The sequence below is a fragment of the Calidris pugnax genome, unplaced genomic scaffold, assembly GCF_001431845.1.
Source record: "Calidris pugnax isolate Ruff unplaced genomic scaffold, ASM143184v1 scaffold63, whole genome shotgun sequence".
NCBI lineage: Eukaryota > Metazoa > Chordata > Aves > Charadriiformes > Scolopacidae > Calidris > Calidris pugnax.
Genome location: NW_015090852.1, coordinates 6,607,285 through 6,624,493, shown reverse-complemented (window position 1 = coordinate 6,624,493; position 17,209 = coordinate 6,607,285). Strand labels below are relative to the sequence as shown.

Below are 17,209 nucleotides of genomic sequence, written 5' to 3'. Positions count from 1 at the left end.
ATGATTTCCATTCACCTCTCCCAGCATTTTGAAAGTTCAAGCTAAGGATTTACAGATTGACAGAATCAAAGACTTGTTCTTTTACTTGGCCTCTCCTGATCATTCTCTGGCTCAAAAAATGTGACTTACCCTCCTGCAATAATTAGGATCATTGGTCCCTGCCTTTCCAATACTACTGCCAGCAAGTCCAGATGGCTGTTTTATCAAGAGTTGGACAAAGAAAGCTACCAATGCAGACAGGAAGAAAGGCAAAACAAGACCAACCTTTATACTGTTTGCAATAGATTTGTTCACACCAAATAGACCCTTCCCATCCATAAGTAGCACCTTACCATATGGAATGTACTCTGCTTACCTTAATCCATACTGAAAAATACATGCAAACCCAAAATGACAATTTAAAATAACAAACAACAACAACAAAACAAATAGAATTCCTGTGCATAGCGATTCAGTTCTTTCCTTTATGTCCTACCCAAAATAACATCAGCTGAGTGAGTCAGTAACTTCAAAAATAATGTAATTTTTAAAAAAAACAACCTTTCTATTGCAGGCTAAGCTGAAGAGCCTCAGTAAATTAGTGGGTCTTTGCATGAGGCTTATTGCAAAATCCTAGTCTTGAATATTAAAAATGTCATTTTACTTGAAGAGCTACAACATAAGCTTATTCACTGTTCTTTTTAATTATGGGGTTTGATTGTTTTATTGTTCATTTGGATTTTGTTTTTTTTTTTTACATAGATTAAAGCTGTTTTGTGCAAAGGGGAAAAAGTAGTATCTTTCTCAAACTGTCAGACTTACTCATATCAAATACTATTTTATGGACTTACAGAGTCTGCTTGGGAGAGGATGCTGAGCCTCTTAAAGTTTATAGTCAACACTAATGAGGTCAACAGAATCTTGCTTTCAGATTTTATATTAATGGGAAAGGGCCTTTAGAACCTCAGTACCTCTTCAGTTAAATTTGCTTTATACACTGATCACTTCCAGCTTATTATGAACAGGTTTTTGGGAGTCATACAAACTGAGCCAGCTCCACTTTAAGTCATCTTTGTTTTATACTTCATTTGTTTACTTTAAACACTCAAAACAATGAAATCAGTCACCAGAACTTGCTAATATGACTGCGTTGATACCAGCGACAGCTTCACTATTTTAATGTCAGTAAAAGATGTGTTTGAAAGATCACAACAATAACTCAGGATAATAAGTAGTTTTGACACTAGACGCTAAAAGTATGTTATATGTAAAATAGACATTAAAACAATTTTGAAGTTCTTTTGAAATGTTTAATCTTATATTTCCTATGTCTTCTTGTGTATGTTAGAACCACATACGTAACCCGTCAACTTGCATTATTGGTTGTATGCATATACTATTGGTCATACTTAGGTGGCATGCAGGAAACACAGCAACAGAGGAACAGATTTTGGGCCTTAAGTCTGCTTTTTTTTTTGTTACTGTACGAGTGAAAAACCAACATCACTATGCTTTACAGTAAGAATTAATTACCTCATTTGCAAGAGGTGCCCTGAATCACACTAAAGGCTAGAAGGTCAAAAATGCCTGGGAATTTGAGGCACAGGTAACAAACACATTCTACCTGTAGTTTTAAAAGAGTATTCAAAACAGTGCAGCCAAAGTTGAACTATTACTTATTGAATCCACAACATACATCTAAAAAGCAGTTACAGAACTTGAATTTCTAAAAACCTGTAGACTTGGAGGAATGTGGAGAAGTCATTCAGAAGAGATTCCTGGATTCAGAAAAGGCAGTATCAGAAGGCTAGAGTTGTTCTTCTCAGAATCAAAATGGAATCAGGCACTAAATAAGATTTAACTGCTTTTGCACTTGAGAAGTGTATTTATATCATAAATGAGCTGTTTGCATAAAAAGTCAAAGTCTAATAAAGGGTGCCCAATTCTGGAACACTTGCTAAGTATGAACAGCTGAATCACCTCAGCTCCACTGCAACCAAAACACATGTTGCACTGTTGAAAAGAGGAGAGAACATCTTAATCTGCTTCCATTTATTAAAGCTCTTAATCTCTCTCGTCATTTTCCTTTCAAGTCTCAAATCTCTATCAGTGTGGAAGAATGGGAAGACACTAAAGACATCAAAGAACAGATTAGTTATCGTAATAATCATCGTAATTCAACATCTAGTGATCAGTCTGATCATCCCTTGTTACGACGAAAAAGCATGCAGTGGGCCCGACGGCTGAGCAGAAGGGTACCGAGGCACTCCGGGAAAACAGCCGAGAAGATAAACCAGCAGCGAATGAACCTTTACAGGAGGTCAGAAAGACAGGAGCTTGCTGAACTTGTGAAAAACAGAATGAAGCATCTGGGCCTTTCTCCAGCAGGATACGGTATGATTACCACAATACTTTAAATTAATAAAAACATCAGTATTATGCAAGCTTATCTTATTTCTAAGAACTGAGCGTGCTATAAAAAAATATTAAATTTATGACAATGTTTTTATTTTGTTAGTTTTTGGGATTTGTGGGGTTTTTTGTTTGTTAGTTTGTTTTCCTGAGAGAGAAACTTGTTGGAGTGTTTTTAATCAGTTCTATTATCACCCATTTTCAGATGGAAAGCTCAGAAGGCAGCATGTCAGCCACATTTAAGTCATTTTTATGAAGCATGTTTAACTAGGACTTTAAATGCCATTTTCATTCTTCAAGTCCTTCTGCAGCAAGGCTGATGCTGGGTTGCTTTTTTGTTTGTTGAGAGTTGGTTTGTTTGGGGTTTTTTTGGTTTGTTTGTTTTTTTTTAAAGTACTGTGAAGAGCTCTGTAACACTTTAATATATGCACCACAGCTGCCTGGGCTGCCTTTCTATGGCCTTGGCTCTTTAGCGTGTTGTGTGGAAGCTCCTAGAACTATAGGTTCTAGTTTTCCTTGAAACACCAAGAATTTATAGATCCCAAATTACTTGTCTGCACAGTAAGTCTGATCTGTAGCTTAGTGCTTTCTATTTCAGAAGCACCAACACTGGGGATCCCATACTTAATTTTCATTTGAAGAATCCAAAATGTATTGCTTTACAAATGTGTTACTCTATTTTTCAACACAATTGTTTTTAAATTTGGCTTGTCCCTGAAATATCCACTAACTGAAGGTAAATGCGGTATTTCCTGTAGAAGGGATATTTTTATTTGTCCATTTTAACACACATTCTTAATGCAGGGTCAAAACCTCTTTTGACATGAATAGCAGTGTACTACCTACCCAACAGTAGTTCTTGTTGTTGATACAAAATCAATTTAATTGTGAGAGAAGGATCAATCTTTACAACCTAGATATGTAAATAAAAGCTTTTTATCCTGTACTCCAACTGGACAATTACTATTCCTGCTTTCTTCAAGGATACTATATGACTGTCTGCAGGAAGATTCAGGAGGAAATATTTTCCAGGAATGACACAGGCTACAATAACATGTGAACAACCACAAAGAAGTTTTGTAAATTTGATTCATATTTATACTAGTAACAAGAAAATGTTTTTGTATTCCTGCTTTTCTTTGAAAATCCTAGTTAAAAGCCAACAGTAAATATTCAGTTCATTACTTAAATTTAGGAAGATTATATACCATCTGCAGAACAGCAAAATCTTGACAAGTAATGTTTCACCTGATTACATTTATCTGCCCTGATTCTGATTTATAATTTTTTATGATCACTTCCCTATTCTCTTACAGATGTGTCCCATTGTAAAGAAAACTTCTACTTTTACAACCCCAGGAACACCCACATTCTGAAAAAAACCCAAACCAAACCCCTCAAAAAACCACAAAGCAGTTTTACGCATGCAGTCAGCTGCAAACCTGGGTTGTCACATTCCTACTGCCCTCTCTCCACCCTCATATTCAGAAAGAAATTTCAGAAACCTTTCACCCATCTTGAAACCTAGCTCACTCCCCATTCATCCCATACATATTAAACATGGAATAGAAACTTTTAAATCTCCCTGTTTGTTCAAACTACCAGGAACCCGTTATCATGCCCATTAGCTCCCTGCAGAAGTTAAACATACTCCTTAGTACTATCTCTCTACGTCTGTGGGGAACAATGAAAAAAACCCAAACAGCTAGGAAACAAAAATCACAGCTGCTTATGAATCTCCTTGTATGAGGATGATCTCTAAAGCCAATTTCACATCTTCAATGTCCTTTTTACATTGATAACCTAATGACTTCCAAATTTAAATTCAATTAAGCCAACTGAGACACAATACAGTTTTGACTATGAAAGCATCTAGCAGAGGTATGATGGTAGTATGGTGGTACAGGTGCTTGCATAACTAGTTACAATACTTTGCATCAGTTTCACCTTACAGAAATAAGCCATATTGTAAACCACCATTTTAGCTGTATATCTGCATCTATAATGAGTGTATGTGAGTTTATCTGAATGTTTTCTAGACAGTGGTACTTATTGCAGTGCAAATATGGGATACAAGTGTGTAGAAAAATTACATATACTAGAAAATACCCAATAAGGGATTTTTAAGCTATAGACAATAAATCAGGAATACTTCATTAAAAATGATTTTGGAATTGCATTCAAATTAGAACAAGGTTGATCTCTTTCAAATCATTTTCCCTAAAACACTAAAGAGAAATTAACACAGACGCAATGCCTCTCCTCTTAAGTCCTAATAAATTAAAACTTGTCTCACTGCAGCACCCCAAGAAGTGTACCAATAGGAAAGATACTGCAATGACAGCTACAAAAGTGTAGCGAGACTCAACTAGGCAGAAATCTTCAAAAATAAACAAAAAAATATTTTCTCTCACCGTTCATCTGCAACATACCAGTAGAAGAATAGTTAAAAATGCAAGAAATAAATACCAATTTATTTCACATTTCAACCCATTGGCACAGGTGATAAAAGGAAAATGTTTACTAGACGAAGAGGGAAAGGTTTATGTTGACCAAAAAACAGTTTATGTTGACCAAATCTGGAAATGGATGAGAATGCCATATGCCTGCATTTAACCTTGCTTATCAATTTAACTCAGTGCCAACTGAGGATGGAAGTCCTCACTTCCCACATACTAGCTCAAGCCGCATAACATATTGGTAAATGACACTAAGATGGGGTTGCATTTAGAACTGCTATCACTGAAAAAATGCAAAAGAACATTTTTAGATGATTCAGAAAGAAAGCAGGATATTTGGAGAGCTGATAACTCAAAATACGCTATGTCAGTTCCAGTGCAAGTACAGTTGGAAAGAAGTTGCTTGTTACTCTAAATCACATTGACCCCTGACACTTTTTGGCAGCTCTGTGAACCACAGATGATCTTTTATCAAATTAGTTTGTCAGAACTCATACTTTCACAGTTTTTTTGTAAATATAATTAATTCACTATGGTTTTCTTTTTGTCCTCTAGATGCAATGAACGATCATCAGAACACCCTTTCTTACATCCTGATCAATCCTTCTCCAGATACAAGATTAGAGCTGAATGATATAGTGTAAGTTAAAGCACACAGCAAAAAAAAGCAAAAACCACACCAAAAAACCCCACAAGACCTGCAAAATTTCTTGTTTTCACTTTCTGCCTGAATTTATTTTATTATCTTTCCATTGGAAAAGAACCCCAAACTTTCCCATGCATGTGGAAAAAGTAAAAATATGGAGACTTCTGTTTAAATGGACACCTAGTTATACATGTATATTTATATATTAAAATACGCATATAAATATATAGTACACATTAGTAATGCTCTTACCTTTATATTTTCTCATCCTCTTTTTACTCTGTGTATTTACAAAATAATCTAACCAAGTGTTCTGGATAGCTTCACAGAATTAATATTGTCATTAAATTGTTGCTTATAATTTAGCTACCCAGTGTTTTCTTCAAATGGGGTTTTATTACATAGATTCAAAACTCATTAAAGTAAACAGCACATGATATTCATGCTTAAGATCATTTGAATACAAATGGCAGGACTTTAACACAGGAACTCCCCATCTGCTCCATGGGAAAGAAACTACATGGCCCCAGTTGTGCAAGGCCCTCGATGTTAGTGCTGACCCACCTCACTGTTTGCTCACAAGGAGGAAAACTGCCCTGTTAGCCCTCCTGGTACTAAAAGAAAGTCATCATAGTGCTTTGTAGCACTGTAGGATGTGGAAAGACAGCACGATATTAACTGTATAAAGCAATAAAGGCAATTATAATAACATTTGTTTAAATTACTTGGAATACTATTTTCATTTTTATGAAACTCCACAGTATGATGTGTACTAATATTTAACTTGTAAATTCACATACTGTTACCTAGTCTATGCAGGTGGACTAAGTATCCTGCATTCCATTTTTATTTGCAAAACCAAAGGTACCCAGAAATCCAATATCACATAATTTTACAGCTGTAACTGAATTTGTAGTTGGTACACATATTTAGCCTGTAAATTTAGCCTGCATATGTAAATGCACATACTGTTACCTAGTTTGATATATGTTAATTTCCTGATGCGTAATGGGTGCAAGTGTGTATTGGCTTAAGCTCACACTTTTTTTTTTTAATGAAAAAAATCCTTGTATTTGGATAACAGCTAACACTTCAATAACTCAGATCATTATTCTATCGGATTGTATTCTCTTGACTGGGTAGCTAGTTCACCCTCATGCAATGGGGGATTATTAGTGGAGAGGAAAGGAAGAAGAGATAGTTCTCTTTCTACAGTTCTCTTGGTTGCAAACCCCAGAGTAGATAAAAAGCTTTTTTTATTTGTCATTCCAGCTGACAATCTGGAAGGCTAGTCTACCTATGTTTTTTCTTGTCCCCTTCTCAATACATTTTGCAGACTTCCTTCAGCTGGTTACTCTCTCATCACATTTGCTAGCTGCACTTTTATGCCAAAGTGGCTTATTCTTATCCAAACCACATATTTCTATGCGTATCTATGATAGAAGCTAGAACATGTATCCATTTTAAGTCCTTTTTATGCAACCTTCATTCTCTGGTTTCCCACGCTTATACAATTTTAAGTCTTTTTCATTCATTACAATCCTGTTACATTTGTAATTTATTGTGGGTATATTAGGGAACATACAACCCTGAACCAGCATAGGAGGAAATTTTCTCAGCCTAGGTTGCATCCAAAGTAGCATTTGCAGCTGTTAGTTGCTCAAAAGGATTTCTTGTTAGTCTTTACACTTGTTAGCTTTGCAAGCTAATGTTTAGTATCTCGACCTGATGGAGCTTAAAGGGCAATGATCTCACTGTCTTTATTGAACAATTACAATAAAAGCACTTAGATTTCAAGTAATATGTTCGGACTTTGCCTTAGTAAGTCCAAATTTCATCTAGCCTATTTGCCTTAGGAAGCAACTACTGAATAGCAGTATTTTCATTCTAAAGCAATGAGATTTTTGTACAAAAACATTTAACATTTTGACTCTTAGCAGGGGATGATGTTCTTTTTCTATATCAGAGTTTAGTACTTGCAGTAACGCTCCTTGTTCTCTTTCATTACAGAATTAGTACAACACATTCGGTTACTAGCACTGGCCCTCTCCTTAATTAACAAAAAAAAAAACCAACAACAAACAAACAAAAAACCCAAAACAGCAAACACAGAGTGCATGTGATCTCTGGATATTTAAACATTTTCATTTTGCTGATGAGGAGATGGACAGACACGTGGCACCAAGATTTCTGAGAATATGAAAGGGTCCTTTCACACTTCATTTTTCTTTCTTTGCAAAAATACACAAACACCCAGTCAAAACCAGGCTTTGAAATAAAATTTCCAGTGGTTTCAACAGTACTGCTTATCTTATGACAAGTTTAAGATACCAGGATTGAATCTAGCTGTCTGTCTTCTCTTTAGAAGCGTAGTGGCATTGGAAATCACTGATTAATAGTTCAGAACACTGAAATGTTGGTTCTGCAGCAGCAGAAAGCTGCTACTGTGTCAGAGCCAAAAGCTGTCTCAGATCAGATAGTTTGTCATTTGAGACAGCTGACCAAACAGTGCAGAATTTACACTTAGAAATTCACGGGAAGCTTCTCCATCCTTATCGTAGGAAAAGTAATTTGAAACATCTCAAACAGATTCAAACTCATGAGGTATTTTCCTCAAGTATTTGGATCTACCAGAAGTTCTTAAAGTAAGGGTCCATCTCCAGACTGTCAGCCTACACCAAGATTATCAACATGCTTTTTATTTATTGAGCACAGTGACAAGAATTATTGATCGTTTTCTCACAAAATTCTTTTTTTAAATTACTGCTTTCTCTCCATTAAGGCAGAGTGAAAAAAGGAGATGCATAAAGCAATGCAGGGCTACTGGCAAAGGAGCTGTCAGTCAAAATTAAGGTTTAGCTGTGCCTAGTACATCCAGGTGATATCTAGGCAGACAAATGTGAAAAGCTTTATTACTAGCAGCTAACTTGAGTGGTGTTCCCCAAGTGTCCAAGTTACCCAACAAGAACTAGATTAAGCACTGTTAAAGTAAATCTATAAGTCTTCCTCAGATCTTTTCAACATTACAACTGTATGCATGTATTTTATCCTTGATCACGCCAAGCTTTTTTAATAAGCATTATAATTTCTTTTTGTAGATACTTGATCCGACCTGATCCATTGGCTTATGTTCCAAATACTGCACCAAGCCGAAAAGACAGCTTCTGCAATACAGTGGGACAAGACACCAGGGAGGAAACACAACTTTGATATGGAACTTATCACAAAACTAATAGACAATTTTATACACATGTTGTTTCCACTAACCATTTTGAAAACTGAGTGGTACATTTTATTCAGATTTTAGAAACAAAAAGACAGTGGGTAAGTGACCAAATTTAGAAATATGGTGTCTAGAAACTGATTTAAGGTATTGCCAGGCTAGCGGCCTGTTCAATATGGTGTTGAACTTTGTCAGCTTAACAGAATTATGGCACCTATTGCTATTTAACCCGTATGAGCAAATGATTTTAAAAGTGACAGATTCCATCATGTGTTTTGCTTAGATGCATCTAAGCATATTTATCAAGGTGACAGAATGTCAGTGACTAAGCTTCTGACCTATGTCAGTAAAGATTATCTGATGCCTCTAGAGAGACCATGCATAATTTGTAGTAGAAAATATATTAATACCTAAGGCTGCCAAACAAGGCTTTGCGTGTCAAGAACCTAGCCTTTGGAATATTTTTCAATCTCAGCCTGGCACCCACTTATATTAGAACAGGCTAGTTTCAGTCCCATTTTAGCCTCCAGGACTTGAATGTTAGTTCTCTGGGTTTACACAGATCAGGTTGAATGACACAACCTAGTCACGCCTTAGAGGTTGAGATCTGAGGCGTATCCGCTGAAAATGAACTCAGAGGAGCCCACCTGGAGGAAAGTCCCTCATCTCACACAGGCAGCCCCCCCTGCATTTGCAAAAACTGGGAAGGTACTATCTGTGTGATGCTGCAAACAATGGTAGCTCAGGTGAAATATAACCCTTTTTAACTTTAGTGAGTTTGTCAATAGAAGCCTGAATAGATTATGATACAAAAGTGAGAGCATCCCTCTAGGGAATGATTCATACCACAGATCCTTCCCATTTCCATGAATATGCCAGAACTGCAGCTATCCAAAGTACATTCATGCCTGGTCATTCAGATTACCCAGAAATGATGCATTTCCATATGAAATTATGTATCACATTGAAAATTAAGGAAATTTGTAATCCATTCCATAAAACAAATGTAGTACCATATTATGTGAAAAGGCACCATGGGTCTGAAGATTCCATTTTGGCATTAAGTACACAAGAAAGCATCTGCTAATGTGTGAAACATCTGAAGCTGCTACAGAATCTCTAGTGTACACATAAAAGAATGCCACATTTGGTCAAGCTTTCTAGAGAATTAAGCATATCTGTACATCATCATCATCCAAAATAACATTCTTGCTTTGCCATCTGTCACAAAGGGGGAAGAGCATGCTTAAGGTGAAAACCCTGCTGTTACAATTATCCATATAGAACTGGTACAAGAAATTTGGCAGGTAGTCTACAATTGAAAATTTGATTATTGTTTGAATTCCCTTGATGTCCTACATGCACAAAAGTTCAGTCAAAATGGTTTACATTCTCTTCTACATTATTTGGTAGAACAACTATAATTTATTTCTGAAAAATAAAACAGCAAGTTGCCCAGTGAACAACTCATGGATGTGAATATGTTTATCAGCATTGTAAGGATGTTGAAATCAGGTCACATTCATATTAGGAATGAGAGCAAATCTGCTATTATTCTCTCCCTTCCTCTTAATTCTTCCAAAATTAATCTGTTCCATATTAAGTCAGAAATCCTAAAGCCAAATTTTAAAATAACCCAGTCATTATGAACCCCTCCCAGACCAACGACTGGACTGGGACCTAACACAGACTTGCAGTGGACTGAAGCCATCAGAAGACCAAGAGTTTTACAAGAATATAGGATAACTGGAAAGTAGGGTTTCTCAGCAGTTTTTCAATACTGACATATTAAAGTAGCATCATGGTTTAGAAGGGTTTCAGGGATTCTTCACAGAGACCATTATTCTTCAGTGTTTTTTCACACACACTAGTCTTTTATCAAATTATTCCCAGGTAAAAACAAACTATTTCAAATGTTCCCTCCAGGCACTATGGAAAAAAAGAAACAATTGAAACAGCTGCACAGACTGAAGTCTACAGTTCTTTAAAAAACAGTATGTGGTACAGGATCTTGTCCAAGACCTGTCACAGGAGTTATTCCAGAAGAGATTACATGTGCAGCGTGTATCGCTTCTGATTTTTAGTGCCTTCAGTGTGAAGACTGGATTCCAGTTGAATATTTAAAAAAAAAAAAAAATACAAGGATCCTTTGTTTCATATCAAAGGTCTTTCAAATGGAAACTCAAGGAGGTAGACAGGATTCCAGAAATATGCCTACCCTTCAGCTGGCAAGCTAGAGACTCTGCTTTCGGTGTCATTCACACCCTGTTCACAGGCACTCCCACACATTGCCTATAGTACACCATCCACCCAAGGACTCTCTGCCACAAGGATCTATAGCTGGGAGTGATGCATTTAACAACCTATAAAGCAGTAGAAACAAGCAAGTCAGATATATCCATTTTTCCACCCAACTCAGCGGAATTGCTGCTCAGCTGGAGTTAAATAGTAGCATCTAATGTGACCTGATACAGCTCCCAAGCTTAATGAATTTCTAATTGCTCATTAGCCCCAGAAATTTGCTAAAGCAAACACAAAGACAGCTGAAGACACTTGCAGTCTCTAAAATGAATGAAAAGTAATATTTCTGAACAAAATAATAGGTTCTCTTCAAAGTCTGCTGGAAGGACAAGCAAGGTAATAGAAGCAACATCTTTTTTATGAAGCAGAAGTTCTAATAATCCATAAATAATATACCACAAAGTTCTTTTATTCAAAATATACTGCCTTTCACATTAAAAGCAGAACAGCTTTGCTTCCTCTGTGATATCTTCACGGACAGACACCATTCTAGTGAGATTTGCACCTTCCAAGAACCATCCTGAGCACTTCTACATTAACACTGAATGAGACAGTACACACATTCCTTCAATGGCCAGGAAGGCAATTCTCCTACAGTCAATCCTCTGTTCACATGCTTTCTTCTCATCATGATTGTCAGAAACATAAGTCTAGCTGGACTGGAGACCAGCTTGAGGAACAGTAATTGCTATGCTCTCTACTGGAAGAGGGATGTTGAAGTTCTAGAATCAGCAGGTCCGAATGACAGTTGAACAGGGGAATTTAGTGTGGTCATAGTTCACTCAATAGATGGAGAAGTTTAGAGCTATAATCAGTGGCATAAGCAAGACATTTAATCCTAAACCAGTTGCCAAAGGTCACATGACCAGATAATCTATATTTGTTTCTTTCAATTGGAAAAAAAACAAAGCCCAAACACCAGGATTATTTCAATCTGTGCTTAACTGTATGTATTTTCCTCCTAACTCAAAGTCCCCAACACAACCTTACCACATACCAAGCAATTTGGTACCCAAAGTCATGATGCCAGTGAAGAAAGTGATAGCAGGTAATAATTACTTCATTCTCACAAGGGAATTCTCCAGAAAAGAGGGAGTTTCCTATGAAAACATGTTACCTAGTCTGCAATAAAAAGTGAAAAATGTTTCAGTGGAATGCAGTGTTTCCTTAACTATTTCGCTCCAATTTCAGAACATGCAATAATTCGCCTGCAGCAGAAAGAGTTAGCGAACTTTTCATGACATTTTGACTTGGAAATTAAAAGGACAATTATTTCCCAGCATATGTATTTCCCCTCCCACAAACAGCTTCCAAATACAACTACTCTTTAACAACTTTAAAGTATACAAATATATATTACTGAATATTTCTTATACATCTTTGTTTATCAATGCACCAATAAATCATTAAAGAACAAAGAGATTTTAGGCTTCAGCAGTTGATGAAAACTTAAATGTCATCAAGTGCATCGGAAGTAACACACAATTCTGTGGTTTCTGGACAACTAGGGCTGACAGCAACCCTTCTATAATTTTGTAGCACTGATGCATGAGGTTTCCCTGCACTGAATTGCACTTGATATCTGGAGTTCCTCCAGAATTAGTACTGGGATCAGTGCTGTTCAACATCTTTGTTGGTGACATGGACAGTGGGATTGAGTGCACCCTCTACAAGTTTGCAGATGACACCAAGCTGTCTGGTACGGTCAACACACTGGAGGGGAAGGGATGCCATCCAGCAGGACCTGGACAGGCTTGAGAGGTGGGCCCATGCAAACCTCATGAAGTTCAACAAGACTACGTGCAAGGTCCTGCACATGGGTTGGGGCAACCCCAAGCACAAATACAGGCTGGGTGCAGAATAGATTGAGAGCAGCCCTGAGGAGAAGGCTTGGGAGTGTTGGTTGATGGGAAGCTCAACATGACCCAGCAACGTGCACCTGGAGCCCAGAAAGCCAACCACATCCTGAGCTGCATCAAGAGAAACGTGGCCAGCAGGTCAAGGGAGGTTATTCTGCCCCTCTACTCTGCTCTGGTGAGGCCCCACCAGGAGTATTGAAGCCAGCTCTGGGGCCTCTAGCATGGACCTATTGGAGCAGGTCCAGAGGACGGTCATGAAGATGATCAGAGAGCTGGATCACCTCTCCTGTGAAGACAGGCTAAGACAGTTGAGGTTGTTCAGCCTTGTGCTTGATGCAGAATATGCATTGCAGGGAGACAGATAGGAAAAGAGTCATTAATTCATATATAAGTTACAAGAGGTGACCAAGACTGTTCATGGCCATCTTCTGAAGTTAATCCAAAATATAAATGATGATTTTATTATATACTTCATTATTGCCTACACTACTTATGCAAAAAGGCTGTCAGTAATGGCAATTCAACACAAGCATAAACTCCCATGGCCTATCAAGAAGCTTAAAAAAGCAAATATTTCTGCTTCATATCGGTAAAAACAAGCTTTTGAAGTTTCTATGAACCATGGTTTTCTATTTGTTCCATAAAATTTAGACTGTATACTATTACATAAATTCACAACTGGCCCAAGCAAGGAGAGAGGTTGGGATGCAGAGTGCAGAATAAAAAGAGTGAATACCTATTCATGTGCATGAGGTGTCCCAGCCAAGTTGGGGCACCCCAAATGTAATTCTACATAGGGGTAGAACCTTTAAAGCATTCAGGTACAACATGGTTTGACTAATCACCATCGCTCACACTACCAGTTACTAACCATAGTAAAGTTTCTCTATATCATTTCCTATTTCTTCTTTTTAACTTTTGCCAGCTTGGGCTGGCTGATGAACGATAGCTAGTTTCTTTGGCAATTGTATACCTTTTAACAGCTCAGTATTTACTCCCACCATAAGTTAAAACCCTCAGTGCTGCCATAACCACACAGTGGTGTGGCAGACTCCAAGTGCAAACAGAGAATTGGTCTAGTTATAGTCTTTTCTTCTGGCAGCCGCCAAGTCTTTGTTAATGCAGTCAATTTTACTGCTTCTGCACTCAACTTCAGATGGAGTGGTGAAATGTCCACTACCTTATCTTCAGTAGTTACTGAATAACCTGTAATTTGGTTACTGTTCACATAACACAAGGACCTGTCTACACATAATTCAAGATCAGGATCTGAAAATGGCACATCCATTAGAATATTCTCAGTAGTTGGTTGGGTTTTTTTCAGCTTCATAGGTTATTACTGCACGATCATGATGTGGTGTTCCTTCCCCAGGTAAAGGAAGTAAAGTTTTAGAATGTGCAATAGAAATGTAAACTATGAAATTAATTTATGCTTAATTATAATTTAATCTGGGTAAAATAGAATCATAGAATATCAAGCTGGAAGGAACCTCAAGGATCATCTGGTCCAACATTTCCTGGCAAAAGCACAGTCTAGACAATGTTAATTAATCTGAATGCAAACGTGTGGTGGACTACTGTTAGCCCGTATCCAAACACCCACCCAGCTGCTCACCCACTTCCCCCCTCCTCAAAGGCACAAGGGGAGAAAATTGGATGAAAAAGCTTGTGGGTCAAGATAAAGACGGGGAGATCACCTACCAGATACTGTCAAGGGCAAAACAGCCTTGGGGAAAATTAATTTAATTTATTGCTGATTAAAATTCATTTGGATACTGAGAAACAAAGCCAAAATTAAAACAATACCTTTCCCCCATCTTTTCTTGGGCTCAGCTTAACTCCTTTACCTGCTCCCTCCCAGCAGCAGAGGGGGGTCAGGTGTTAAGGTCCCCTCCCTGCTCCTCCCCCTGTTTAGAAAATTTGCTCCAGTGTGAGCTCTCCAAGGGCCACAGTTCCTTCAGGAAATATCCAGCTGTTCTTGGTTTGAGAGAAAAAGGGCATAAGCATATGCTATTGTAAACTGGTCAGTAGTTCAACTAACTCACCTCACATGTATCATACACACATGAAATAACACAGCTTATTATTAGCTCTATCAATCTTCCTTCTCATGCTTTTATTTCTTTAGAAACTCTGTATTTTGACATGTGTCTGAAAAAATAGTTTATGTTGATTGCAACTTTGAAAAATGCCAAAAAGCTCTCAAAATAAAATTCCCCTTTTCTATTAAAATTCTTCCCAGGGGAAAAAAAAAAAAAAAAAAAAAAGAAACATACTTTGGAAATAAATTCTTACCCACAATAATTTCCCATACTATTAAACCAAACAATTAGAATTTGTGAAGATCATTTTTCTAAAATCAAACATGTAGTGAAGCTGGAATAAGCTGCCGCGTACATTAAGTTGCCTCAGTGACACAATGCTTATTCACATAAACATGCATTTAACTACATTCAGAATTTAACATTACATCAGATAAGCTGAAAGAAGCCAGAATTTGGCCTAGTTAAAATAAAAAGGAAAGAAGAAGAAGAATAGAAAGGAGTAGATAAAAAGAGAAATGAAATTAGAAAAATAGAAAGGAGATGAATGTGGTACTTTTTGTTGCCACTCCTTTTAGTTATTTTTTTCTTATTCACTTAAAAAATACAGAATTGCCAGCTCACAATTTAAAATCTACCTCATCAGGTTCTAATTATACCCTGTCTCATCCCAGATTTTTGGAAGAATTTAAAAGTAAGACAAACAAACCCCTCACATTCAAGCAATGTTTTCGTTATTTCCCCAGCTTCTTGAAGTAATGAGCTTTGAAGTCCTGTCCTTTCAAGGTAGTCACACAAATGGCAACATTTGAAGCAATCTTTTGAGAAAATGATACATGTGTTTGAAGATGCAAAATAAAGGCGTCCAGAAAGCTGGAGATAGGTACTTTAATTTAAAATTGCCAGTTGTTAAACATATCACACTATCTTAAATACTTTGTTTCAATTTACTTGACTTCTAGTCAAATTGACTAAACATACATAAAAGGAGGAGCTGGGAAGTGAGAGTAGAACACGAGATGTACCCACCTAAAATAAAGGCAGCCTCTCCTGGAGAGCGGCACTGCTCAGTGCTTTGCCATCTCCTTGCAGTCCTTCTGGCTCAGCAGAGATGCAGAGAGTCCCAATCCTGCTTGATCTGTAAGAAGTCCCAGATTTGACATTAATGAGCTGGTGATAAGAATCCATAGCCATTTCACCCCTCTTTTTTGAAACCTCTATTTCATTTCAAAGTTATAATATTCAGAGGATTAATTTGGCATCTCAGTGACGCGCACTCTGAGTTCTGAGGGAAGCAAAGATGTTGAAGTTTCTGTCTTTGAAGCAAGCTCTACTAATTTATTCTCAGGTTACAGTTGAAAAAAAACTTTCTTAAAGGCACCCAGGTACCAGAGAAAGCTAGTTCTACTCTCTTTTATCAGCACCCTTTGGCCTCCCAGAGAACTCAGGCAATTCTACTATCATTTACACATACAAACTCATTCAAATGCATAGATTCTGTAAAATCTGATTTAAATTATACCCAGACTGAGTTAATCTCATCAAAACTCTGCTGCTGCACAGAAACAATATTTACTTTTTTCACTGGAACATTTGTAAAACTTTTTTTTTAAAAAAAACACCCATGAATATGTGAAAAGCTGAAGAATTTTTGATTTTCTTTTTGCTTTACATAAGTGCACTACGGATTTAAAAATAGTCTTAGAGGAGATTTTAACAGCAACAGCTATCCTAGGGTCTGCTTGTCTCTAGCTAGCTGCTATATCAATTCTTCTTAAAGTACCCACAGAAATGTGGATGCTAAACATTTGATCACATGTTTTTATGCAGCTGTAGTACAATACTTACATGTAAAAATCCATCATGGTACAAAAAGGTGTGTGGAGAAAGGAAAGGGGAAAATAATTCTACACATTCTACACAGAGTCCCCAATATCTCCCCCTTTCATCTCTTATGTTGTTTTCACCTTTTTTAATGCCTGTCTAGTGGGGTCTTAGGAGTCAGTGCTGCCAGATTTTCTCCATCAGGAGGTAGAGAAGGAGAGGGGTTTATGGCAAACTGTCAATGCCCTGCATTCTCTACCAGAAGGAATATTCTGATATTGATGGAAGTGTTTTTTCCCTACCCCAGAATCCACTAGTGCCAATTTCCACGTGTTTTATAATAAAACACTTTCCTCTCTCTTTGTTGGTTCTCAGTTCCATGTGAAACCTCATTTTACTATGCATGTTGTGGTTACGTTGGATATTTCCTCTTTGTTGTGGCTAAATCCAGTTCTACCAAACTC

The 17,209-nt window shown here is 37.2% G+C and overlaps 1 protein-coding gene across 4 annotated transcripts in view; it reads left to right on the top strand.

Moving 5' to 3' along the window:
- The window catches only part of KCNT2 (potassium channel, sodium activated subfamily T, member 2), a 110,910-nt gene extending 98,735 nt beyond the window's left edge, over positions 1-12,175 (top strand). For all 4 annotated transcript variants that reach the window (XM_014943528.1, XM_014943527.1, XM_014943526.1 and 1 more), the window contains 3 exons: positions 2,073-2,373; positions 5,406-5,490; positions 8,595-12,175. In XM_014943528.1, coding sequence (XP_014799014.1) covers positions 2,073-2,373; positions 5,406-5,490; positions 8,595-8,706 — 498 coding nt within the window. In that variant the 3' untranslated portion in view covers positions 8,707-12,175. The remainder of the gene's footprint in view (positions 1-2,072; positions 2,374-5,405; positions 5,491-8,594) is intronic.
- Positions 12,176-17,209: the final 5,034 nt, after the last annotated feature.